The sequence below is a fragment of the Chanodichthys erythropterus genome, chromosome 11, assembly GCF_024489055.1.
Source record: "Chanodichthys erythropterus isolate Z2021 chromosome 11, ASM2448905v1, whole genome shotgun sequence".
NCBI classification, from domain to species: domain Eukaryota; kingdom Metazoa; phylum Chordata; class Actinopteri; order Cypriniformes; family Xenocyprididae; genus Chanodichthys; species Chanodichthys erythropterus.
This window is the reverse complement of record NC_090231.1, coordinates 4,307,895-4,331,130: the sequence shown is the minus strand read 5'-3', so window position 1 is coordinate 4,331,130 and position 23,236 is coordinate 4,307,895. Positions and strand designations below refer to the sequence as shown.

General features: G+C 36.2%; 1 protein-coding gene across 9 annotated transcripts in view; it reads right to left on the bottom strand.

The window, feature by feature from the left end:
* Positions 1-23,236, bottom strand: part of arnt2 (aryl-hydrocarbon receptor nuclear translocator 2) — a 108,379-nt gene that overhangs the window by 24,375 nt on the left and 60,768 nt on the right. For all 9 annotated transcript variants that reach the window (XM_067401069.1, XM_067401070.1, XM_067401074.1 and 6 more), the window contains 3 exons: positions 22,201-22,335; positions 21,868-21,942; positions 12,717-12,868 (listed from right to left, as the gene is read on the bottom strand). In XM_067401069.1, the coding sequence (XP_067257170.1) occupies positions 12,717-12,868; positions 21,868-21,942; positions 22,201-22,335 (362 nt within the window). The remainder of the gene's footprint in view (positions 1-12,716; positions 12,869-21,867; positions 21,943-22,200; positions 22,336-23,236) is intronic.

Here is a 23,236-nt window from a genome sequence, read left to right as displayed (position 1 = left end):
TCTCTAAATATGAAAAACGATTACAAGGAAGCCACAGCACTTTCATCTCGGCATGGGAAATCATGCGCCGGTAACGTGCCGCCTGTGCTTGGGTGACTGCCACACGTTTCTGAACGGGAAGAGTCTCGGAGGATGCGAGTGCGAGCGAACCTGTAGGACGGATCACCGTTGTCATGGCAACAGGGGAGGAGAAAGCGGCGCGAAACTGGACCATGCATGCTGGGAGAGACGGATACAAATGGAGACGAGCAGACAGACACACACAGGAAATAAGAGAGACACTGAATGATTGTTTCCAGTTGTTGAAACACTCAGACAATCCGAATGAGATTTGGCAAATTCATGACATGTGACGTTTTTTATTTTGACTGTGCTACCAGTCCGGGTTATTAGGGTCCATGTAAACACAGCTAGTATTGACTAGTGAACGCAGCGTGGTGTTCACCCTGAAAGGGATAGTTCACCCAAAAATTATTTTTTTTTGTATAACAAACTTTCATCTTTGCTAAAAGAAAACTGCATTTGGATCAGTTTCTGTCTGGCTGGAGAGAGAATAAGTAACTTTGGCAAACAACCTTTTAGTGTTGGAGCTGGGTTTCCATACAAAACTGTATTTATGGTTTTATGTCAGCCAAATTCATTTCAAGTGCATTTCTCTTTTTAGGTTGTGCACTCCAAAAGCACATAATTCTGCGATAATATATATTGCACTTCATATCATATTGCAGTATTAAATGTTCTCTCTAACCAAAACAAAAGAAGTTTGCAGCGCAGCACCTCTGAACACCATCCATTCATCCAGCAGCTTCGACTGTGTCTGCCTGGCGCCTGTAAGAAAATATCTAAACTTTTGTTTCAGAGTCACTAATGATTGTTCTGTTTGTTCGGTCATGTTCTTGCTCGACGTCCTTTATATGAAGATGTCTCTAGATGGATATCTAGGTCTTGTGGTGTGGTTTTATGGTTAAAGCTGGAAACACAGACAGATTCAAACCCCAGATGAACCCCAATGATTCATCACTGTGCCCTTGAGCAACCCTGCTTAGAAGACAAACACGGCTGGGCAATATAAGAACGACAACAAAAACCTCAATATTTTTCAGACTTTTGATATATTATATATATATACTGTATATAGGGTACAACAGGGTGTTGCTAAAGGCACACCTTAAGAAAAAAAAAGTGCTTTTCGCTACTCCCATAGTGTATGACTGCAGAAAAAAATATATATTTATTGAACATTGATGAAGCAACACTGTGTAAGAATAAATCATAAAAGTGGTTTGTTTTAACCACACTCGTCACGTGGATAGATCATATACGAACTGAAGCACGTTTCAACTTTTTATAGACATTTCATTAAATCTAGTGCTCTAAACATGAACCAGCACCATGTATGCGCACGTATTTCATCATGTCTTCTTCAAATGAAATATATATGTGCACAGCCTCACGTCTGATCATAATCATGACATGATGAATTATTCTGATGGACAGAAGAACATGTAGACTGGAAATTCAAAGAACAACAAACAAATAAGTAACTATGTCTTTATTGTTTCTGTTAAACTGACGCGTGTCGTTCTATCAGAGACTGTAGTGCTCGTATACGTGATGAAAATATTAGACCTTTTAAATGTTCTTCTGTGATCGTCCCTCGTTCGTTGTCATAGGATTATATTTTTAAAACACATCAAGGTGCCCTCGACTCTTGAGCGTTTGGGCGTTGAGCGTTTTTCCTCTACTCACACAGTGGGTACAGAAAGTATTCAAATTATTCACTCTTTGTTATATTGCAGGCATTTGCTAAAGTCATTTAAGTTCATTTTTTTTCCTCATTAATGTACACACAGCACCCCATATTGACAGAAAAACACAGAATTGTTGACATTTTTGCAGATTTATTAAAAAAGAAAAACTGAAATATCACATGGTCCTAAGTATTCAGACCCTTTGCTGTGACACTCATATTTAACTCAGGTGCTGTCCATTTCTTCTGATCATCCTTGAGATGGTTCTACACCTTCATTTGAGTCCAGCTGTGTTTGATTATACTGATTGGACTTGATTAGGAAAGCCACACACCTGTCTATATAAGACCTTACAGCTCACAGTGCATGTCAGAGCAAATGAGAATCATGAGGTCAAAGGAACTGCCTGAAGAGCTCAGAGACAGAATTGTGGCAAGGCGCAGATCTGGCCAAGGTTACAAAAACATTTCTGCTGCACTTAAGGTTCCTAAGAGCACAGTGGCCTCCATAATCCTTAAATGGAAGACGTTTGGGATGACCAGAACCCTTCCTAGAGCTGGCCGTCCGGCCAAACTGAGCTATCGGGGGAGAAGAGCCTTGGTGAGAGAGGTAAAGAAGAACCCAAAGATCACTGTGGCTGAGCTCCAGAGATGCAGTCAGGAGATGGGAGAAAGTTGTAGAAAGTCAACCATCACTGCAGCCCTCCACCAGTCGGGGCTTTATGGCAGAGTGGCCCGACGGAAGCCTCTCCTCAGTGCAAGACACATGAAAGCCCGCTTGGAGTTTGCCAAGATGGTGAGAAATAAGATTCTCTGGTCTGATGAGACCAAGATAGAACTTTTTGGCCTTAATTCTAAGCGGTATGTGTGGAGAAAACCAGGCACTGCTCATCACCTGTCCAATACAGTCCCAGCAGTGAAGCATGGTGGTGGCAGCATCATGCTGTGGGGGTGTTTTTCAGCTGCAGGGACAGGACGACTGGTTGCAATCGAGATGAATGCGGCCAAGTACAGGGATATCCTGGATGAAAACCTTCTCCAGAGTGCTCAGGACCTCAGACTGGGCCGAAGGTCCAACTCTGTGACTGTTCTTGAATGGCCCAGCCAGAGCCCTGACTTAAACCCAATTGAGCATCTCTGGAGAGACCTAAAAATGGCTGTCCACCAACGTTTACCATCCAACCTGACAGAACTGGAGAGGATCTGCAAGGAGGAATGGCAGAGGATCCCCAAATCCAGGTGTGAAAAACAACATGACATCTTTCCCAAAAAGACTCATGGCTGTATTAGATCAAAAGGGTGCTTCTACTAAATACTGAGCAAAGGGTCTGAATACTTAGGACCATGTGATATTTCAGTTTTTCTTTTTTAATAAATCTGCAAAAATGTCAACAATTCTGTGTTTTTCTGTCAATATGGGGTGCTGTGTGTACATTAATGAGGAAAGAAATGAACTTAAATGATTTTAGCAAATGGCTGTAATATAACAAAGAGTGAAAAATTTAAGGGGGTCTGAATACTTTCCGTACCCACTGTATGTTCATTTTCATTATTCTGTATGAGTGTGTTGTAGGTCTGTGTTTTATTGGTTGCTCTCTCTCCCCTCTACACTCCTACTTTTCCACAGCTACACACCCATTTTTCCTAGACTTTTTCCAGCTCTGAGGTGTGAACGACCAGGGTTTCATGACTCTTAAAAAAAAAAAAAAAAATCACATAAATGCATAAAGTGTTTAACTGTGTAAAAGACTCACAGTATAGATACAAATACTTTAGCTAAAGTGATACGTCTACGTTAATACTTGTACAAAACAATCACTTTAGCAAAGTTTGTACTATTTTCTGTTTATTTTGATAAATAAAAGAAATCATTTTTGTTTAAAAAATATGCGGCCATTAAAATGTTCATTTAAAAATATATTTTAAAAACACAGAAACAAAATTATTTTAAAAAGCATTGAAGGAGATCACATAATATATGGTATGATTAAAATCATATTTTTAAATGTGATGGTTTAATTATAAATATGGGTATTATCTCTAAGGTACACTGTAAAAAATTATTTTATGGTGAAGTAAATACTACAGAAAAAAACAAATGTAATTTTTACATAAAAAGTTAGTTCAGGCAAGAATTAAAAAAAAAAAAAAAAGTTAATTCTATATTAGTACTCAATTTAAGCTTGTAGAAATTAAAATACCAACATTATAAAATTAAGTAAAACTACTCAACTTTTCTGATACTGGTCTGATACATCATGCACTGGGCCTTGAATAATTAATGAGTTTTAAGATTTTTCGCTGTTTTCCCAGCTGTTTTTACACTGTTTTATCATTGCATTTGTGGTTATGTTTAGTAACTTGCCATTTTGTGACATTTGGAAAATGTCAATCGAAATCAAAAACAATCAATCGAATGTTACCGTCATTGTGTGTTGTTTAACAAGTATCGAGGTCTCGGTGTTCAGGTGCCGCATTACTTCTAATATGTAGATATGATGTTTACACAATATCTATTGTATTATTCATGTTTCCAAGTAAAGCATACACTTTAAAAGCATGGTTTAATTCAGTGTTATATTGTTTGAGTAAAATGTATTGCAAAAGAACTTAAGTTAAGCAGAGTTACTTAATTCCATATTTGAAATTTACATAAAAAATATTCATGCAAAAACTTGCAAAAGAAAAAGTAAGTAAATTTTATTTTGTTTTTTACAGTGTGGATGCCCAACTTAATATATGATATTTACCATCTGAATCTAACCATGTCATGTCAACAAATGGAGAAGTCAGTCAGCTGTTTATCATCATGTTTATTATTGTTGCAGGAGGAGCGCCGTTTACCCCAAATACCGTACTTTTACATATTCTTCCGTTATTGAAAAACTGTTGCTTGAATTACCTTGAACAAAACTGAAAATCATTAAGACCAACTTTGTATGAAAAATATTCAACAATTTTATAGATTCTCATTTGCTACTTAAATCTACACCATTTTTAAAAACATAAAATATTACGTCAGATTAGCGCAGAATCAACTTTAATCGCATCAGCGGATGTTTTTGTTCCAATATAGAATATTTAATGAAACCAAAAGCACCTTTAGCCCCATTAAAGGCTGAAAAAGATTGAGAATGTGTGTGTGTGTGTGTGTAACTTTGGGGTCAGTAATAATTCAATTCGGTAAGGATGCATTCAGTTATTATTAAAAGTGACACCAAAGACATTTATAATGTTAAAGCTAATGTTAAAATTTCAAATAAATGCTGTTTTTTTTAAACTTTCTATTCATCAAAGAATCTGGAAAAATAAAATGTGCAGCACAACTGTTTTCAACTCTTCAATAATAATAATAAATGTTTCTTGAGCATCAAATCATATTAGAATGATTTCTGAAGGATCATGTGACACTGAAAATTCAGCTCTGATCAAAGGAATGAAATATTTTCAAATTAAAATTGTAATAATATTTCACAAGATTACAGTATTTTAATCAAATAAATTCAGCCTAGGTGAGCAGAGGAGACTTAATAAGAGGCTTGTTATTCAATGATAATCTAGACTTCAGCAGACGCTCTGAAATCTCATTTGCAATTGCACAGAGACGGACATCATTCACAGCAAATGTCATTGGTCCTTTCATTTGTTCAAATATATAGAACGAGGGATGAGATTTGAGAGCTGCCGCACGGGATTTTTCAGAAATAACCTCAATTAGATGTCTGAAGACTCAAATATTGAGCACAAGTCATATGAACTACTTTTATGGTGTTTTTGGAGCTTGGTCATTATGAACAGTGTGGAACGACACGAGGGAAAGTAAATAATGCCTGAATTGTCATTTTTTCTTAAACACTTCCTTTAAACACAGCACACGTCAGTCTGTCACACCGAGCGTTTGGCTCTGCTCTTGCTGTTTGCGTCTTATCTGCTTACCTACCGCACCGTCTGTCTGAGGGTGAGTGTTTATCGCTCTCTTTCCACCTTCTTCCTCTCTCCATGCCCTCTCTCACCCACAGCATCCCTGTCTATCTGCGGGCAGTTTGCCAGTCTGGAGCCCTGAAGCTGCCGTCTCACCTCGGCACCGTTGTGCATGAATATTCATCTCACTGGTACCTGCTGCGCTTATTATTTACCCATAATCTCAAAGTCAATACGGAGAAAATGACACCTAATGTGAGAAAGCTTTGTTTATTTCTGCCCATTTTTGGGGGGATATCTTTCATGCTGGGATTTCTTGGCCTGTGGCACTGCAAAAACGCAATGATTATTTGCCTTGTTTTCCAGTAAAAATATCTCAGTGTCTTCAAAGCAAGATGAATTTACCTTTCCTAGATATTAAGAGAATTTGTCTAGAATTAAGCTTGTTTTTCTTACCCTATTGTTTCTCTTGCTGAATGTTCATCCTTTAAGAAAAAGTCAATCTGCCACCAGTCAATCGCAGCGTTCTGGAAGCATTGCCTACTATCATGGGATTTTTCACCTGAATTTCGCTGTTACTCTCTTCACATTCACATCATGCTATAAAATTTTAATGAGATCACAACAAGCTCAAAAGAGGCCTTCATCTGCTGTTATTGCTTCCTAAAGATGATTTTAAACACCATTTGATCTAATATTTTACAATATTTGGGACTTCTTGTTTTATTTTTTGTAAAATTGATCATTTTTAAGGAGGCTCTGTTGTTCTCGCCCCCAGGGTGACTCATTCTAGCATTCTTCCACGTGTCATGGGCTGGGGAGTCTGGGATAGCTGATGCCATCTGTGATGAATGTCTCCCATATATTCACACAGTCCCAAAAGTACAACACACACACAATCACACACACACACACAATCACACACACACACACACACACACACACACACACACACACACACACACACACACACACACACACACACACACACACACACACACACACACACACACACACACACACACACACACACACACAAGTGTTGCATTCGCACACACCTTATTCAACAAAGGATGTGGGTTTTGGATTGAATTTGGATTTACAAATTGCTAAATAATAATAAATACTAATAATAATAAAATACAGTTTTTTAACAACATTATTGTTTGACTTCAAGTCTACATTATTACAATTCAAAATATCTGTTTTCTATTTGAATGCCATGGTATTTTACATTTATGCATTAAGCAAAATACATTTTGACATGGTACCATAGTAAAACCATTTTTTTTGGACATGTACCATAGTATTACTTTTTTAATAAAAAACACATTTTACACATACATATATACACATATAATATTATTATTATTATGATTATTATTATTATTTTTATTAATAATAATATTATTAATATTAATATTATTAATATTAATAAATATATTATATATATATATATATATATATATATACATACATACATACACACACACACACATATAATAATAATAATAATAATAATAATAATAATAATAGTTACATGTACCATAGTACTTGGTAAATATATACTTCTATATGCTCATCAAGGCTCAATTAATTTGATCAAAACTACAGTAAAAACAGTAATATTGTAAAAAATTATTATAATTTGAAATAAATGTTTTCTATGTGATTATATAGTAAAATGTAATTTATTCCTGTGATGCAAAGCTGAATTTTCAGCATCATTACTCCAGTCTTCAGTGTCACATGATCCTTCAGAAATCATTCTAATATGATGATTTGATACTCAAGAAACATTTATTATTATTATTTGTGTTGAAAACTTTTTTGCTGCTTAATATTTTTGTGGAAACTGTGATCTTTGAATTGAAAGATCAAAAGAACAGCATTTGTTTGAAATAGAAATCATTTATAATGTCACTTTTGATCAATTTAAAGGGGGGGTTGCATGCGATTTCACTTTTTTAACTTTAGTTAGTGTGTAATGTTGCTGCTTGAGCATAAACAGTATCTGCAAAGTTACAGCGCTGAAAGTTCAATGCACACGGAGATATTGTCTTTTAAAGTTATGGCAGTTTAATGCCTACAAAAACGGGTGGTTTGGACTACAACGAGCTTCTTCCCAGGTTGGTGACATCATAAACCCTTGCTATTAACATAAACACGCCCCCGGGAACACGCAACAAAGTGGGCGAGGCCATGTGGCGCAGCATAATGAAAGCGGAAGAGCTGTTTACACCGAACGCGAGCTGTACGACGCGACGCATCAAAAGATATAGAACCCATTATAATCTGTGATATTTTCTACACTGGATGCGGAGCTGAAGACAGATTCCTGAATCTACACGAGTTTAATGCTGGATTTACACAAAGACTTTTACTGAAAGATGAAGCAGTTCCCACTTTAAAAGCAGAAGCTGCTGTTTATCAGCCCCAAACTGTAAGTACGTTTTATTGTTTGTCTTTTAAACGTAATGTTATAGTTCTGTTGCTGTTTTTAATGCATCTAGGACGTATACAAAGAGCAACTCGTTTTTGCTAGCCAGTTAGCTAAATTCTAGTGCAACAAACACCAACAAACTTCTATGTTCATAGACAAACAGTTGTTCATGCTATAAATTAAACGCTACCTTTACAAAAATGCGACTACTCAGGCATGTATTTACTACAGGAAAGCTTTAATCAGGATAAAACTGTATATTGAAAGCTAACAAACAGCAGTGACAGCTTATCTAAACACTTTGACATTCATAAACATCCTTTAAAAGCCGCAATTGCAGAGGTTCTGCTTTTTCCTCTTCATCTGGGTCTGATTTGGCTCAATTTGATACAGCAATAGGCGCTATTATTTACTTTCCACCTAAGCGCGTAACTACGAATGGTAAGGGGCGTGGCGTTTCCGGACGCTTCAGCAAATCACGACAGACTGGGCCAGTAACCAACCTGCTGACCAATCTGAGCACATTGCGTATGTCGGAGGGAGTGGCTTCATAGAAGCAGGAAGTCAAACGAGCCGTTCATATGACAGTGGAAACAGAGGTGTAGAATTAAGATAAAATATATGAAAAATACAGCATTTAAAAAAAAAAACGAAGCATTAAGACATGTTAAACTGTGCCCCCAAAACACAATCAAGCCTAGAAAAAACATGTAACCCCTCCTTTAATGCATTCTTGCTGAAAGTATACAATGATTTCGAGAAAGAAAAAAAATCTTACTGACCCCAATGGCACTGTAAACTGCAGAAAACAGACATAAATGCTAATAAATAAAAAAAGAGGTATCACAATACCATAGCTACAGCACTCCCAGAGTTAATTTCAGCACAAAACATAGCTTTTCATAATATATGCAACCTAAAATTGTTGCAAAAGCAGTTCTCTCATGGGAGACATATTTGATTTCTCTGTGTTTAGTAGCGTGGAAATAGAGCAGGATATGAACACTTGCACACAAAACAAACATGCAGAGAACCTAATGAGAGCTCAAACATTACGATGTGTTTTTCAATGTGTGAAGAGAATTACTGGCAAGGAAATTATGATATGATGAGAAAGTTTATTGACCATGGAAGAGGGGAATGTCCATTCTGTAACAGACTCAATTTCATTAGCATTCATTAGCAGTGTTGCGGAAGCTACTTTGAAACCGCTGTTTGCCAAGCTATAAGCTACCCATAATTCAAAGTAGACGATTCCGGATGCCATTTCATTTACACCTATGCTGAAAAAACAGTTTAAACTAGCTAAAAACAAAAAAACACCCAGCTGATGTTTTGTAACAGTGCACTGACAAAACAAAATAAATAAAGGATCCAAAGTAGCACCTGAAGGCAAACTATACAGTTGCAAGAAGTATGTGAACCACTCGCTGAATCTGTGAAAATGGGAATAATTTTAACAAAATAAGAGAGATCATACAAAATGCATGTTATTTTTTATTTAGTACTGTCCTGAATAAGATATTTTACATAAAAGATGTTTGCATATAGTTCACAAGACAAAATAATAGCTGAATTTATTAAAATAACCCCATTCATAAGTATTTGAATTATTGATTCTCAATACTGTGTGTGGTCACCTGATGATCCATGACTGTTTTTATGTTTTGTGATGGTTGTTCATGAGTCTCTTGTTTGTCCTGAGCAGTTAAACTGAGCTCTGTTCTTCAGAAAAATCCTCCTGCAGATTCTTCAGTTTTCCAGCTTTTTTGCCTATTTGAACCCTTTCCAGCAGCGACTGTATGATTTTGAGATCCATCTTTTCACACTGAATGACTCAAACTCAACTATTAAAAAAGGTTCAAACATTCACTGATGCTCCAGAAGGAAACACGATGCATTAAGAGTCGGGGGGTGAAAACTTTTGAATTCAAATATCAAGGTAAATTGTACTTAATTTTTCTTCCGGGAAACATGTAAGTGTCTTCTGTTGATTCTGAAGGGCAGTACTAAATGAAAAACAATGATATTTAAACAAAATAAGAAACATTTGGACATCTTCATCCTGTTCAAAAGTGTTCACCCCCCGACTCTTAATGCATCGTGTTTCCTTCTGGAGCATCAGTGAATGTTTGAACCTTTTTTAATAGTTGAGTTTGAGTCATTCAGTGTGAAAAGATGGATCTGACATCATACAGTCACTGCTGGAAAGGGTTCAAATATGCAAAAAATGCTGGAAAACTGAAGAATCTGCAGGAGGATTTTTCTGAAGAACAGAGCTCAGTTTAACTGCTCAGGACAAACAAGAGACTCATGAACAACATCACAAAACATAAAAAGTCGTGGATCATCAGGTGACCACACACAGTATTGAGAATCAATGGTTCACAAACTTTTGAACTGGGTCATTTTAATAAATTCAGCTATTATTTTGTCTTGTGGACTATATGCAAACATATTTTATGTAAAATATCTTACTCAGGACAGTACTAAATAAAAAATAACATGCATTTTTGTATGATCTCTCTTATTTTGTTAAAATTATTCACATTTCACAGATTCTGCAAGAGTTTCCAATACTTTTTCTTGCAACTGTATACAACCTGCTTTAAATGCACATCTACAAGTTCACAGGACTAGTGTGGGCATAAATCAAGCCTGTTCTGCCAACACCAGCTGAACAGGCAAATATTTCAAAAGTGTTAAACAGGTGGAGAATAAATGGTATTGATTTTAGACCTGATCCCTTAGAGGGCCAAACGTCTCGAGGCAGGTCACATGGATGTTCCTGACTGGTGCTAATTACAGGAACTAACCAAAACCATCAGTCATTAGAAAAAAGGCACGTGTTTGTAAATACAAATGAGCTGCTCGCCGCTTTCCAGAAGAGGGCGGAGCTTTAACAGCTCAACAACAACAAAGCTGGAGAATCTCACGCAGCCAAAATGAGGATTGTCAGTAACGGTGTTCAGCCTTAAATTGTTCAAACCGGAGTCGACACTGATGGAGAGACTCAGGAAGAAGTTACAACTTTTAGACGTTTCTGAATGGTTAGTGGATACATTTATGTAGTTGCTGTGGAGTTGATTCAACTCATCCACTAGCATGTGCCGTCATGTTCATCTTTTGTGTTGAATTGACCCTCGTTTGTGAAGCAGTCCGGCGTAAAATGACGGCAACATCACTCTACTACAACAACTCTTCCTCTTCTCTAAAGCAGCCCATCATGGCCCCGCCCCCTTTGTTGTGTGTTCTTGAGGGCAGGTTTATGTAAATTTTAAGGTTAGTGATGTCACCAATCCAGGAAGAAGCTTGTTGTAGTCCCTACCAGCCGTATGTTGTAGTCAAACAGAATTCTTAAATAGAAAATCTCTCCCTTTGCATTGAACTTTGAGCATCATAACTTTGCAGATGTTGTTTATGATCAAACAGCAACATTACACACTAACTAAAGTTAAAAAAGTGAATTCATAATCAATCACCCCTTTAATGTCAAGCTGCGGCAGGTTGTGCAGACACGCACCGGTTTTCTCCCAACTGTTTACATTCACTTAAGACATAATCAACTATGTTTATGTATACCGCTGGCGCCCTCTGCAGGCATTTGTTTAATACATAATGTACATAAGTTGATTGTTTATATTATGTATATTATATTATGTATTTTAACAGTTGTTTTATAAAACATGATTATTGTTATATGTAGTCATTTTAAAGGCTTAGGTCTATTTTTATTACCACAAAAAAATCTGATTACTCGATTATTGGTCAAAATAATCAATCGATTATTCAATAACCAAAATAATTGTTAGTGACAGCCCTAAATCAATTAATTAATCAAATGTAATAATTAACACTAAAACTAATATATAATATATATATATATATATATATATATATATATATATATATATATATATATATATATATATATATATATATATATATATATATATACAAACATTTAAAACAGATAGGGCAGATAAGGCAGTTTTTATCTACTTTTTAATTATATAATTAAGTTTTTTACTCAAATTTGTTGAAATATGGTGGCTGTAATAAAACTTTCAAGACAGATTTATTCATACTTACATTAAATTAATTAAATATATTTAACCAAAAGCTCTTCTCTAGAGATTTTTCCTCTAGCTATCGAGCTCTGAACACTGAATGACTTTCCTGAGGTAAATGCAATATTATATTGTTTACAAACACTCTGAAACACTGCTTTAGCGATTACACGATACATTTCAGTAAGATAACTGGATGGTAGGCACTCTACAAATAACGTTTCGTTGAGTTTTGTTCATGCTTCAATTGAAAACTCCACCTCAAAATGAAGATCCATTAAAACAGCTGACATTTACTTGCTGTATTATGTGCACATAATAGATCTTGACTCAAACTGCATCATTGGAGAAACGCTAATTCGGCCATCAAAAAGGGTTTCAACCAAAACCAGAAATCCATGTTCGGCCAAATATTTGTTGTTGCCAAAATTTTAGAGCATCAATATTTGGAAAAATATGAGCAGTCAGGATAATAAGTGTTCCCTGCATTGCAACAGCCTTCAAAAAGATGAGATGAGAAAGTTGGACATACTTGACATTGGTGTTGGTGCAGATGATGTACTCGATCTCGTCTGAATACGGGTTTTGGAAGGTGAAGCTGCTGGTTCTGATGAGCATCCACTCTCGGTTCTTCATCCGGAACCGGTACATGACCGAGAGAACCTGCCCTTTCAGCTTGACCACCTAAACACAACAGAGGAACATGGGAGGACAGGGAACATCAGTTCGCATCATGTTCACTTACATCTTAGAAATGTAAATGTGTAAGACTGTCAGGAAGCGGACTGGGGGCCGGTTGTGTTACAACTTATGCACTACTAAAGGGTCATTCAGTGTCAAATCAACCACATTTTGGAAACTTCTCTGGCTCAAATTTTTGATTTTGTTAATATTTTCTCTGTAAAAAGACAAACATAAATAGTGATGAAATCCAAAACATTAAATAGTAATCCACTGATTTATAGAGGGGATCAAAATGACCATTTTCAGCTGAGATTTGGAACCAGTTTAAAGGGGTGTAAACATGACTTCAGAAAGATGGCAGCATCATTATTTTATTATAACACAGAGATTGGTCTATTAGTAAAATCTGTTGACTTTAGCAATCTTTGTTTCATTATATGCCAACAGTTCAAAAATGGCAAAAAGCACTTCTTGTGTTTTTTACCTCAAGTTTGCATGCCTGTAACTCAATAAGTATTAAAGATATCTTAAACTCCTTCTAGATTCTGGTTCATAACAAACTTTGCTTTTGGCATCTTCATTTTAAAGATGGTTCAGTCCCAGAGATGTGGAGATCTTAATGCGGCTCCATGAGTAAACTGGTAAATTGTACACATTTTCAGTGGTCAAATACCAAATATGGGTCACTACGCATACAGCTGATATTTTTTTCTTTTAAAGAGAAATATCTGAAGAACAAATAATGTTGAAACTAGAAATGTGTATCATGTTTTTCTATCAACTCAGTTGCATAAAACACACTTGCTTGAAACTTTTCCAAAGTTTGCATGCCTGTAACTCTAGAAGTATTCAAGATATCTTTCTATATCCTTCTAGATTTTCATTCTTAATAAACTTTCCTTTTGGAATCATCATTTTCAAGGCCCTATATAGTTCAGTCCCATAGGGACCACAATGTGACTCCATCTCCAAATTGTTGAATTTTACCCATTTTCAGTGATTGAAAACCAAATGTAGTTCACTTTGCACATGGCTGATACTTACTGCATTTAAGGAGGAATGTCTGTTTTTTAAATATTCCTCTTTAAAAGAAAAAAAAGTATCAGCTGTATGCAAAGTGTCCCATGTTTGTTTTTTGACCACTGAAAACAGGTAAAATTGACCAATTTACTCATGGAGCCGCATTAAGATCCCCATATCTCTGGGACTGAACCATCTTTAAAATGAAGATACCAAAAGGAAAGTTTGTTATGAACCAGAATCTAAAATGATATTCAGATCTCTTTAATACTTCTTGAGTTACAGGCATGCAAACTTGAGGCAAAAAATAAAAGTAGTGCTTTTTGACATTTTTGAAATGTCACTGTTGGCATATAATGAAACAAAGATTGCTAAAGTCAACAGATTTTACTAATAGACCAATCTCTGTGTAAAAATAAAATAATGATGCTGCCATCTTTCTAAAGTCATTTTACACCCCTCTAAACTGGCTCCAAATCTCAGGTGTACAAAGTGGTCAGTAAATATTCATCTGTGACATTTAATATTTTGGATTTCATCACTATTCATGTTTGTCTTTCTACAGAGAAAATATTAACAAAATCGAAAATTTGAGCCAGGGACCTCTGGTTGAGTTGACATGGAATGACCCTTTGCTTTCCCACATTCTTCAAAATATCTTCCTTTAAGAGAAGAAAATTCAGTTCCTACAACAAATACCAAACGTATTACCAAAGTCCCCCACACGGATTCAAAATTGACCAAATGTGAATACAAATTGGCTTTAGGAATTAAGAACAGCAGTGGAAAATTGACCATCATTGGTTCATCTAGGATGTATAAAGTTTTTTTTTCTCCCTTTGAGAACTCCATGTGGGACTATTCCTCACATTACAGATGCAAAAAAATAAAAAATATGTATGAGGAACCAGACTGGCTTATCGAGCAAATGTTGGACTCTGGACTGCATCCACATGCTGCCTCTATTGTCACTTAAAGCCATGTTTGTCCATTCAAGTACAGAGATTGCTTTAAATAAAAAGCTCTGCCCAGAGAAAACTACTTTCCACTCAACAGAGCATGAAAGACAACGAGAGAGATCTTCTGAGTTCAAAAACCTTATAAAGCATCTGCTGAAAATGGCTCTTAAACAAACGGCACAGCCGGCAGCACTTCAAGTGAGTATAAAAAACAAAAAAAAAAAAACAGCGAGTTAAAAGAAAATAAAGAGAAACTTGACATTTCAGATGTATATCCTGCTTTGAGAGAGGAGAGAGGATATGGGATATTATTCTTGGCGACAAGAGGCCATTTTCCCTTTAGGCTCGAGAAATATCAGGAGGGAGGGAAAGACACAAAGTCACCTCTTCCTTCTGAAACAGAACCCAGAGTTCATAGTGTCAATGCTCAAACCAAACCTGAGGTCACATGACTCACATCAGGGCTTCAACGCACCTCTCAACAGAAGCACTTTACGCTGCTTTGACATTTATGTGAAAAGAGCTGCAAATACAAACTTAAAAAATAAAGATTCTTCATTGGCATCAGTGGTTCTAAAGAACCATTCCATTCCACAACAGATTATTAAAATGACTTTCACACTAAGAACAAAAGTGGCTCTTTTAAGGAACCGTTTACTGAAAGGTTCTTTGGAAAACCCAAAATAGTTCTTCTCTAGTTCTTCTATTTTATTGTAAGACTGTAGAGTCACCGAAGGGTGATTTTAACAAGACTGCTTGGTAGTAAGAAACTAAGAAGTGTAGATAGTAAACAGTAAGCACATGCATAAAACAGAAAAACATCCTGGTGATTGCTTTTAGTCATCACAGAATGAAAAAAAGTGTCTCTAAATGCTACATGGAGTTTAATATACTGGGAAACATCAATGAACATCATAACACGGCCTTTAATCCAACATGAAATTGCAACTCAATTTTGATTAAGGACGTATAAATATTGAAATTTTAGCCAATACTGATAATCATTTACATTCTGAAGCCAATAACTGATATATTGGTTAATTTTAGATGTTTATCGACATTCTTTTAAACTGATAACAAAAAAAAAGTCCAGATCTCTATATTCTTCAAATGAGCCCAAACATAATGTAAAGTGAAAAGCGGCTTTTAGATTTAAAACAGATGCAACAACAGAAAACAGTTTAATCATTTAGCAAATGTAGGCCTTCGATGAACCATGAAATTAAGAAATTATACTTACATGCCTGTGTATAACAAACAGCATTGTTATACTAACACAAGTGTTGTAAACTAAAAATAATATGATTAAAACTTGTCTTCATTAAGTGAGACAAAGCTGAAACTTAAATGAAAAAACTGAAAAACTGAAATAAGTTTAACCCTTGTGTGACCTTATGTTTTTGATAATTTTGTTTTTTTGTTAATGCCATCTGTAAAATTTTTGGCTCAGATGTGTATTTTTATTGGAATTTTACTATTTCACCCCCATTTCCTTTAAAAAAAAATCTATTTTACACTAGTAACACGAAATAGTTCATCTCAGGACCTTAAGGACATAAATATCTCTGCAATGTTTAATCCCAGGGTCATTTAACTATACAACTATTTTTTACCAGATGGTGCCATTTTCTCAGGTTTGGCCTATAAAGCAAATACTCTCTTTATTCCTGTTTTCTGCTTCTGCATATTTTAGGGTCAATTTGATAAATTATGCAGCTATAATTGTATGGGTGTGTTGGTGTGGATGTCAGAGTGTGGTTTGTATGTGTGTATTAAAAACTGTGTGTGTGCATGTAATATTTGAGAGAGAAAAACTCTACTGCAAATCACAAATCCAGCCACTGTGTGTACCAGCGGAGATTTGATGCCGTCTAATGGAGAAATTTGGTACTGCGCCCAAACAAAATCTTACTGAAAGCTCATTTTTTGACATATCAACCTCAAATTTGGAACACAACTTATTTTGATTTAGGACTTTGATTTTCTGGTAGTTTTAGAGTTCAAAATGTTTAATAAAATATACAGCTATGGAAAAAATTAAGAGACCACTTAACATTGATTTCTGAACTTGGAGTGGTCTCTTAATTTTTTCCATAGCTGTATATTTTATATAAAATAATGTTCATAAATTATTTTCATAAACTTAAACCTATATCTATAACTCATGGGTTATATATATATATATACACTTAAATATGTGCTTCATGTTTTTATGGGTTTTTTGACAGACATTTTTGTCCTCTATGGATTTATGTGTAACTTTTTTAATTGATGCACATGAGTTAAGTAAGTTGTAGTAATAAAATTACTAGAACTAAATTAAAGCTAAAATAGAAATATATTAAAAAAACAAAACAAAAGTAATTAAAAAAAAATGACAAAAGCACAAAACACTAAAACTTAAATCTAAAATGAAAAAATAAAAGTTTACAAATTAATTATAATTATGAAATATCAATTTAAAATGTTATTAAAAATATAAATAAACACTAAAAGAGTATATAAATAATAAAAAAATAATAACAAAATGCCATGTTAACACATTTAGTTAACATGAATAAAGAATGAACTGCACTTATTAAATCTTAGTTTGTTAATTACAACATTTACTAATACAATACTAATATCAATTGTTGTATTTATTAACATAAGTTAATGAACTGTGAAATCACATGAACAATCAATGAACATCATTAACTAAGATGAATAAATACAGCACAAATGTATTGTTCACTATTAGTTCATGTTAGTTAATACATTCATCAGCTCAATCAACTGCAGAAGGATAAATTTACCAAAATGAAGATGGGCGCTGGAAAATAAGAGGGATTTGTGGTTTCCACCAAATAGGGAGGTCTTTTTAATATTAAAGTGAGTTATTAAATCAGATTTGATTAAATTATAAGACCAGGAATGTGTATTACAGGGTCAATCTAGAGTTAAAGTCGACTTCAGGGAAGCCAGGGAATTCTGGATTGTGATATCAGGGCAGGATCTTAGATTTATATCTCTCCATGGATTTCATCCTTCATTCTTCTATGACAAATGTTCTCTTCATCTTCACACGGTAAAAAATCTGTCAGGTAAGAATCCAGTAGTCCTCAAAATCAAATGATTTGGAGCAAGCCCCGTGAATGTATATTGTTCTAGCCTCTGACATCTGCTGGGACTCAATATCTCCACCACACGCCAAGAATAACACACAATCTCCCGCCTTTCAACGTCTCGCTACGCATAAATTGTCGGCTTTTGTTCCACTTGGCTTCACAAGTACAAGATAAGAGACAGATAAGACTCAGAAACAGGTGTCTATGTGAGCGTCTGCTTGTGTACGCCGCCGCACGCGTGTGGTCTTGAGTTTCGCAGAAGTAGTTATCTGAAGGCTTTTCTGGATGTCAGCCAGAGGGGTCTTTATCAGCCGTCAACAGACCTACGGAGAGAAACGGCGAAAGTACTTTGACAAATCTCTTTGTGGCGTACCTGACCACTCAACCTTGGCCTTCTGGGAAAAGTGAGGCGGAGGATTCGAGGGTCTTTTGAGAAGCGGAGCACGTAATATAGAGGGCACAATCATCTAGGGAGTAAAGACACTGCGCCCACCCTTCAAGTGCCCACAATATCATCCTCACACACACACGGTTGGCATAAATGTGTGTGGATCTCAGGAGCTGAAGGGAATACTGATGATAGCAGACAGGTAGTTGAAGACAAAGAAAAAGGGGAATAAAGAGCAGGATTACAGAAAGACAGTGAGTTCTTGTAAAAGAACAAAGATGAAGAGGTAGGATGAGGAAAAGAGCAGGAAAAGATGCGATCCGGCAGGAAGAGTAAGAAGCGAAGCCAAAACAACTTGAGGTTGGGGATGGGCGATAAACGATATCATATCGAGATCGCGATTTACACTGATAACCAGGGCCCTGTATACAACTGGTGCAATGTGACGTCAGGTGCAACGCATGTGTTTCTCTGCTAGTTTCAGCCAGATAGAGTTATCATTTTCACATCCAGCGGCATGTTGTTTAAATGGCAAATGCACTCGCATCCATCTGTTCGCCCATGAGCGTGCTGCTCTGAAAACGAGGTGTGTTCAGGTGCATTGTTGGCGTTTTGCTATTTTGAGGCAGTGTTTTCAGCGTCTGCAGTCTCGATATATGAGGACATAAACACATGAATTTCATCTCCAGAGCTGCCCTGAAAGTCACTTGACAAGATATGAGAAAAGTTTGGTTTAACTTCAAGAGATTATGACGGAAATATATCACTACTATACACTAAAATGTACTTCTCAAAGTAATAATGATAATAATATTATTATTTCTAAGGAATATCATACAATATATTTTTTCATCTATGCTATAAATGTATACAGTTCTGTTGTGCAGCATCTTATTTGACAAAAAATAAAAATGCAATGTTTTGTTGCAAATTAATTGTTATTTTTCATTGGATTACATTTAAAAGAATTATTAAATTGTTAAAGTTTATAGAAATTTGTATTAAATCATAAAACGCAGAATCCCCCCAAAAAATAAAATGGAAAACAAAAAAATTTCGGGAAAAATAAAAAATTTCATGAGGCTCAAAATTAAAGGATTAGTTCACTTGAATTTAAATTTCCTGATAATTTATACTATATATGTTCATTTACCTACCATTAATGGGGAAGGAAATGCTTTCCACATATTGTTAGACCTTAGGAATGAACATGTAAACTTGACAATTAAACTCCACAGATTAGCTCCATTTTAAAGGATTAGTTCATTACAGTATTAAAATGTCCTGAATATTTAATCACCTCCATGTCATCCAAGATGTTCATGTCTTTCTTTCTTCAGTGGAAAAGAAATTAAGGAAAACATTCCAGGATTTTTCTCCATATAGTGGACTTCACTGGGGTTCAACGGGTTGAAGGTCCAAATGTCAGTTTCAGTGCAGCTTCAAAGAGCTCTACATGATCCCAGACGAGGAATAAGAGTCTTATCTAGAGAAACCATCAGCCATTTTCTAAAAAAAATACAAATTATATACTTTTTAACCACATATGCTCGTCTTGAACTGCTCTGTGATGTGCCACACATTACGTAATCATGTTGGAAAGGTCATGCGTGAAGTGGCAGAAATATCGATCCAGTGTTCACAAAGTGAACATGCAAACCTTTGAAAAAACAAAGATAAAACAATGATGTCGGATGATGAGGTGAAGTTTTTCGCCCTAATGCAGTATTTCCGCCTACGTCCGCATGACCTTTCCAATGTGATTATGTAATGCGTGGCACATCTTAGAGCAGTGCAAGACGAGCATTTGTGGTTAAAAAGTATATAATTTGTATTTTTTTTAGAAAATGTCTGATGGTTTCTCTAGATTAGACTCTTATTCCTCGTCTGGGATCATGTAGAGCTCTTTGAAGCTGCACTGAAACTGACATTTGGACCCGTTGAACCCCAGTGAAGTCCACTATATGGAGAAAAATCCTGGAAAACCTTCATTTCTTTTCAACTGAAGAAAGAAAGACACGAACATGACATGGGGGTGAGTAAATTATCAGGACATTTTAATACTGTAGTGAACTAATCCTTTAAAATGGAGCTAATCTGTGGAGTTTAATTGTCAAGTTTACATGTTCATTCCTAAGGTCTAACAATATGTGGAAAGCATTTCCTTCCCCATTAATGGTAGGTAAACGAACATATATAGTTAAATGAATATGAAAATTTCATGATAATATTTTTGGCCATATTGCCCAGCCCTACTTGGTTTAAGGATACAACAGGAGAAAGACAAACAACAACAACAGAAGAAACGGTGAAGAGCGGGGAAGTGTCCACTCGACCACCCTCTGCCGTACTCCACAGGTACTCGACGGACTCTGAGAAACTCTCAGCGGTGGCCAATCAACACCTATTAACTGACTCCACAGAGAGTCTCAGCTAGTGCTTCTGAATGACTAACCAAACAGCACTGGAGTTCACTTCCTAGTGCTGACTGGAGAGGGGAATCTAGGGACTGTGGGGCGTTGAGAAGAGCTTGTTTTTATTGGCAAGCAACGTTCACATGTCGTCACCCCAGAGCCCAGAGGTTGCAGTTTCGTCGCTTTGGAGACTATCAAGTTCTCAGTTAAGTCGCCTCATCTTAGACATTCTCCTAAAATTAGGAACAGCATTTCTTGTCATGGATATAATCACATGAAAAACACCTCAAGGAGTGAGTTTTGCCTGCAGATTACTATAAAAATAACAATAAGCGTGAACAGTCTTAACAGGAGTTTAGCACTCTGTGCCGCATCTTGTAATGTGATGCCTATTTTAAATATTCATTTTTAAAGAGCCTGTCTTAAGACGGCATTCATTTGCTCTTTTTCCCTAAAGTTCTGATATTATAAAAAACATATTTAAAGCAAAAATGACTATATTGTGACATTTAACGTTATCATGGAATAAATTTACTCATACGGTGATATTAGGGGCCGTTCACACAGAATGCGTTTTTCTGTTCCAATGCGCTACTTTTCCATTGTTTTTCTATGTAAATGCACTAGACGGATGTGTTTGACCGTTACGCTCTTGTCTTTGAAGCTCCTCGCACATGAGCGCCACAGTTTTAAGACGGCGTGTCAAGTTTTAAAAGAATTTCAACTTTTTCGCTCATCAATGTCAGTTTCAAAACAATGAACCAATCAGAAGAACTCACTTCCAGAGGTAGCTGACAACACATCTGACTGGATTGCTTTCATAGTGCAAACGCTCATGTGGTCGAATATGTAAATTTCACAAGCTTATTTCATTAGATCAAAAGATCTGAAAAAACCCATACATTTACCCACCCATAGACCCTCCCCTAGAAGAAATCAGGACAGAAGTGGTTGAAAGTGGATAAAAAGAGACGGATTAAAACATCAGGTGTAAACGGGAATGTGTCTCCCTCGTCTACTTGTGATCCGATTGATCAAAACACATCTTAACACCAGGTGTAAACATGGCCTAGATCTCCACTTGCTGTTGGCTGAGGTCTGGGTGACGCACCTGCTGGAAGCTCTCGCGCAGGTGGCTCTGGTCCTCTGGGTGGCAGAACTCCAGAATGTCTTTACCAAGAAGATCCTGTGTAAACCCAATACAACGAACGTTTTATACAAGCTCTTAGTGCTTGTTAAACACAGATAACAGACAGCAATAATAACTGAAACATTTTGACCATTTCAAGAACCTCCATTATTCTCCATTATTCATGTAATGAATCTGTGATTAAGATCAAATGCATCTCAAATAAATAAGCAGGACATAATTATTAAAGCACTGCTTTAGTTCCTGTAACTGTGCATTAATATAATACTGCACGACACGTTCAATGAAAATGACCTGAGGCTGGTAGCCAATCACGTTGATGCAACGAGGGTCCACGAATGTGATAATGCCATCCGAGTTGTGGCGGGAAAGGAATTCTGTTGGCACAGAGAGTCCGTTCATATCCATGGAAACTGGAGAGCTGGTCACCTGAGGGACAAGATGAACGGATCTTTACACAACAGACGGGCAAGATGATCAAACATATATATCAAATATATCAAAAACAAATGAATTAGACATTTTGAAAGATTAAAAGGGACCTATTATTCCCCTTTTCACAAGATTGTAATATAAGTCTCTGGTGTCTCCAGAATGTGTGTGTGAAGTTTCAGCTCAAAATCCCCCACAGATCATTTATTATAGCTTGTCAAATTTGCTTATATGGGAGTGAGCAAAAACACAGCATTTTTGTGTGTATCCCTTTAAATGCAAATGAGCTGCTGCTCCCGCCCCCTTTCCAGAAGAGGGCGGAGCTTTCACAGCTCAACAACAACAAAGCTGGAGAATCTCACGCAGCCAAAATGAGGATTGTCAGTAACGGTGTTCAGCCTTACATTGTTCAAACCGGAGTCGACACTGATGGAGAGACTCAGGAAGAAGTTACAACTTTTAGACGTTTCTGAATGGTTAGTGGATAAATTTATGTAGTTGCTGCGGAGTTGATTCAACTCATCCACTAGCATGTGCCGTCATGTTCATCTTTTGTGTTGAATTGACCCTCGTTTGTGAAGCAGTCCGGTGTAAAATCAAGGCATGTCAACACTCTACTACAACAACTCTTCCTCTTCTCTAAAGCAGCCCAACATGGCCCCGCCCCCTTTGTTGAGTGTTCTCTGGGTCGGGGTTTATGTAAATTTTTAGGGTTAGTGATGTCACCAACACTGGAAGACGCTCGTTGTAGTCCCTACCAGCCGTTTGTTTTAGTCCTTAAACAGAAAATATCTCTTTGCATTGAACTTTGAGCGTCGTAACTTTGCAGATGTTGTTTATGCTCAAACTGCAACATTACACATTTAAAACAGTGAAATCATAATCAACCACTCCTTTA